The sequence below is a fragment of the Condylura cristata genome, unplaced genomic scaffold (assembly GCF_000260355.1).
Source record: "Condylura cristata isolate star-nosed mole 26May11 unplaced genomic scaffold, ConCri1.0 scaffold00066, whole genome shotgun sequence".
Classification (NCBI taxonomy): domain Eukaryota; kingdom Metazoa; phylum Chordata; class Mammalia; order Eulipotyphla; family Talpidae; genus Condylura; species Condylura cristata.
The window spans coordinates 175,031-179,892 of NW_004567167.1; the positions used below are offsets into that span (position 1 = coordinate 175,031).

A 4,862-nucleotide genomic window follows, 5' to 3' on the forward strand; every position below is an offset into this window, starting at 1 on the left:
CCCAACTCCAATTCTCCTGTCTTCCTCACGCCCACTCCCTCCTTTCCCCGCCTTTTTAGGAATCTCCACTCGATGACGCCGCTCCCACTTCTTAAGACCCTGTCTGTTCTGTCCCCCAACAACCGTGATCGGGTCAGTCCCCGACAGTGATGCCTTCCCGGGCTCAGAGTCCAGGGCCCCTGGGTGAGACTTCCCTGAGCACACTGGGCCGACAGCCACATGCTGTCAGATGCACAGTGGGTAGCCTCGAGGCTTCCACCACAGGCCCCGTCAGTGACCTTACTCTACAGAGTCATGGAGGGTTCGGAAAGTACGGCTCAGCTAGGGAGCCTTCCCACCTCAGTGGTCCTTACTGGGCATCTCCCACAGTGGACATCAGCAGGAAACAGGCTCACCTGCCGGCTGACCGCTCCCTCACAAAAGGCGCTCACAGCTAGTCTCTGGTGTGGGTCCCACTAGGCTGCACAAGGAGAGCGATTTTCTGCACCCTCATAGCCCTAGTCTAGTGTGAGTTTGCTGCTGCTACACTAAAGAGAAGCAGCTAAATGGCCACCAAAACCGCTGCATCCAGATGCCTTTCTCCATTGTGAACTTTCTGGTGTCGGACAAGATGGGAGCTTCTGCTGTAGGCTTTCCCACATTCCCTGCAGATGTAAGGTTTCTCTCCAGTGTGAACCCTCTGGTGTAGAATGAGGCTGGAGTTGCGGCTAAAAAATTTCCCACATTCACTGCACTCGTACGGTCTTGCTCCAGTATGAACTTTCTTATGTTGAACAAGGTGGGAGCTACTGATATAGGCCTTCCCACATTCACTGCACACGTAAGGCCTGGCGCCCGTGTGAACCCTCTGGTGTAGAATGAGGCTGGAGTTGTGGCTAAAGCATTTTCCACACTGACTGCATTCGTAAGGCTTTGCTCCCGTATGAATTCTCTGGTGGACAATCAGGTTGGAGCTGTGGCTAAAGAATTTTCCACACTCTCCACACTCATAAGGTCTTTCTCCTGTGTGGATTTTCTGATGCTGCACCAGTGTGTCTTTACGACTGAAGGCCTTTCCACACTCACTGCACTCATAGGGCCTTGCTCCAGTGTGAATTATCTGGTGCTGAACAAGGGTGTCTTTGCAGCTGAAGGCTTTCCCACATTTGCCACACACATAAGACCTTGCTCCTGTGTGGACTCGGCGATGTTTAATGAGGCTTGAGTTGTGGCTAAAGAACTTCCCACATTCAATGCACTCGTATGGTCTTGCGCCTGTGTGAATTCTCCAGTGTTCAATGAGGTGGGAGCTCTGACTAAAGAACTTCCCACATTCACTGCACTCATAAGGTCTCTCTCCAGTGTGAAATCTCTGGTGTTGAACGAGAGTGTCTTTGCGGCTGAAGGCTTTCCCACATTCACTGCACTTGTAAGGCCTTTCCCCAGTGTGGATTCGTTGGTGCTGCACAAGGTGCGAGCTTCGGCTGTAGGCTTTTCCACATTCACTGCAATCAAAAGCCCTGTCTCCAGTGTGGACTCTCTGGTGCTGCACGAGGGTATCTTTGCGGCTGAAGGCTTTCCCACATTCACTGCACATGTGTGGTCTTTTCCCAGGGTGGAACTTCTGGTGTACTTTTAGGTGGGATGGGTGAACGAAGCCCTTTCCACACTCCTCACGTACATGCAATCCTTCTCCACTGTGAATTTTTCTGTGATCAGTAAGGGCTGATTTCTCCTTGGATATACTCTCACAGGGTAGGCCTTTAAAGGGCCTCCCCTCAGGATGAATTATCTGGTTGTCAAGCAGAGTAAGGGTGCTGAGGAAGGCATCCCCACCGTCACTGCAGGTGAAAAGCAGAAGTCCAGCAGGGTCATCCTGGTGCTGCCCCAGACTGGCGGTAGGGGGGAAAGATTCTGTGAACTCCGTCCTTTTTGGTGACCTCATCCCACGGTGTGTGATCTGTGGCTGGAAGAGGCCACAGTCATCTCGCAAACCCATTCCTTCCTTCCCGCAAGCAAAGGGCCCTCGGTGGACTGCATGGCTCTTCACAAATGAAGGCCCACCGTCATGCCCTCGGAAGGGATTCTCCCCACTAGGCTGCTCCAGGTGCAGGTGAAAGTTTGCCCTGACGGAGAACTCTCTCCGGCATGGGCCATCCATCTGCAGTTTACGCACAAGTTGTGATTCCTGTCGTTCAGCAAGGTGAACAAGGTCTTTCGAGAGGGGCTCACAGATCTCACATGGGTGGGCCTGCTGGGTAAAGAGACCCAACTTGGGAGTCCTGATCTGCGACATTCCTTCAACAGAGACGCTCTGCTCAGAATGGGCCTCCTCATTGTCTGCTTCACGCCAACAATCTAAAAGCAAAGAAATGCTGGTGAAGGACATGTCGACACTGATAGGAAGCAGTGACCCCGTCACAGATGTGTGTGACACACCCATGGGTAAGTGCACTGGCCTGTTGGCACAAGCGAGCCAGAACCAGGGCGAGGAAGTCCTGGGCCTCTGACGGTCGAGGCACAGAGGATGTAATCATGGGGAAAGACAACGGAGGTGGAAAGTGCGTTCTCCGACTTACTCCTCTGCAAAGGGCTTCAGCAGGACCTTGGCTGCTAGGTCAGAGCTCTGCAGAAACATGTCCAGGCCTAGAGAAGTCTGGCTGCAAGTAAGACTGCAAAGGAAAGCAAAGTACTGCTAAGGACTAGCAGGAAATCCTGGTGGACACAAAGCAGGCTGAAGGTGAACCCAGCCTTCAGGCCCCCTTGCCCACCCTGCAGAGCCAGGCTGTCTCTGGGTCTCTGGTGCTGTGGCTGGAGGCAAGTCTGTCCTGCCAGGCTCCAGGGATATCTGTCCCTCTCCCACTCGGCAGTGACGGGATCAGGAAGGTACAAGCCGTATAGAAAAAACATGGCAGATCAGTGGCCCAGGCTGACCCATTGCACAGGCAGGAAATGAAATGCAATAAAAAAAACTGAGACTCCGTCTAAAGAGCCTGTGAGCCTGATAGGCAGCGACTGTCATTACTGTAATTCTCATCAGTCAAGACCTGGGAATCGTCATCTAGACGAGGCAGAACATAACCCAGGTACCGAGGTTCCAGGGGCATGAGTCCACCAGCCCACTGCGCAAGGCCCCATGGCAGCAGCATGGGGACTGCTGAGGGAGGGTGGGGCCACCATACGTGGCCCAGCGCAGGCACCAGAACGACGACTCAGGAGCCACAGAAGGGAGGGGAAGAGTCACCGATGTGGGTGGAAGGAGAAGGTCACTCTCTGGGGAGAGGAACAAGCCAGCCCCAGGAGCTGGAGCGGGTGCGAGGGCCTATGGAATGCGGCTCCAACATGGCCCCGCTGCCACCCACCTTAAGGAGTTTGGGCCCAAGCGCAGCTCCTTTGCTGGACTGCTGGATGCCACAATTAACTGACTTCTGAGGAAGGGACCTGGCAACCATGCTGGGAGACACCAAAGGAAAGCTGGAAACAGACCAGCGGTGCAACGCTCTCCTAGCTCTCTCGCTCAGGGAGCAGGCGGCTCCTTGCTCTGAGGCTCACTGCAGATCGTCAACCTGAACAGGAACTAGGGAGGCCTGGGGCTGACACCCAGCAGGGAAGGGAAGCTCAGTCTGACAACCTGCAAAACCCCTTTCCCAGACATGTGACACTGTGAACGGACTTTCCAAAATGGCCTGATGGTGGGAGCACGGCTCCGGCAGACTGAGATGCGTCACGGGAGGAGAACCCTTGTCAAGGCACCCAGCAAGTTGTGACTGAGCTCCTGAGACACTAGCACTGAGGTGACTTCTCAGAACTAAAACATGATTTCAGCCACCGTGTCCTGTGACTGTGCCACGGACCAGTAGATTAACGGGGACTCACCCAGCGAGGCCACAAGCGCAAAGTTCTCCAGCATCACGTCACGGTACAGGCGCCGCTGTGCAGCTTCAAGGAGCCCCCACTCCTCCCGGGAGAAGTGCACGAACACGTCTTCAAAGGTGACACAGCCCTGCCGGGAAGGGAACATGTGAGCGCACAGGCAGCAGCTTCGCCAGACTGCAGCTCACCCCTCACCACTGTCCTTTTCCCACCGTGGGACGCAGGGGCCTGGCCCCCGAGCCAGCTTCCTCCTCTCGCTGATCCGACCAAGATCCAGCAAGGGGACAGCGGGGCTCTGGCGTGGCATGAGGGCCCCAAGCTTTGGTCCACCAGTCCATGTTCCTGGGGCACCCCCAGACCTGACCCTGACTGCCAGCTGACACCCCTCCAAACCTGCACACCACTCAACTCTTCCCCGTGTCTGGGACCCTCAAAGGCAACGGCAACCCCTGGTCCACACTGTTGGACAAGGACTGAATTAGGGCGGTAAAGAACTGAGCCGGCGTCCAAGCTTGATACAGCGGGACAGACTGACCTTGCATCCGGGAGGTGATAACAGCTGGGCCTCATGCCCAAGTTTGATCATTAACCGGGCCTCGCATCAGGGGGCACAGCGATGAGTCACCCCTCTGGAATGTGAACCTGGAATCTGTATGAGACCCTGCCCCCTTTACTGAGGGGGCAGTAGCTGCGGACCCCACCTAGGGGCTCCCATCTCAAGGTGCTGCCTGGGACCAACAAACTGCTTGCTCAGCCTTTCTGCCTCCCGTCTTGCGGCCGGTCACAAGTTAGGAGAAAACAGCGTACCCGGGGTGCGACCCCAGCATCCAGGGACTGCTCACACCATGAGGGGCCTCCCAGGCGCGAGCGGGTGGCCCAGTCCCGGCCCCAGACCGGCACCCCATTCATCCCCACCGGAGCTCAGGTCCGTGACAGGACGCTGCGCCGCCGCCGCCCAGTCGGAAGCAAAGCTGCGCCCGCAGGTCCCTCTGTGACTACCGGGCCGGCGC

The 4,862-nt window shown here is 56.1% G+C and overlaps 1 protein-coding gene across 2 annotated transcripts; it reads right to left on the reverse strand.

The window, feature by feature from the left end:
* On the reverse strand, window positions 1-3,988 carry LOC105854609 (zinc finger protein 304-like). Of its 2 annotated transcripts, XM_012734691.1 has the most exons (3): window positions 3,856-3,928; window positions 2,559-2,651; window positions 1-2,337 (listed from the first exon to the last, which is right to left on the reverse strand). In XM_012734691.1, exon 3 carries the CDS (start codon window positions 2,273-2,275, stop codon window positions 542-544), a length of 1,734 nt encoding a protein of 577 aa, XP_012590145.1. In that variant the 5' UTR covers window positions 2,276-2,337; window positions 2,559-2,651; window positions 3,856-3,928; the 3' UTR covers window positions 1-541. The 2 variants fall into 2 exon arrangements, with proteins under 2 accessions (XP_012590145.1, XP_012590146.1); XM_012734692.1 differs by lacking the exon at window positions 2,559-2,651 and having other exon boundaries at window positions 3,856-3,988.
* Window positions 3,989-4,862: the final 874 nt, after the last annotated feature.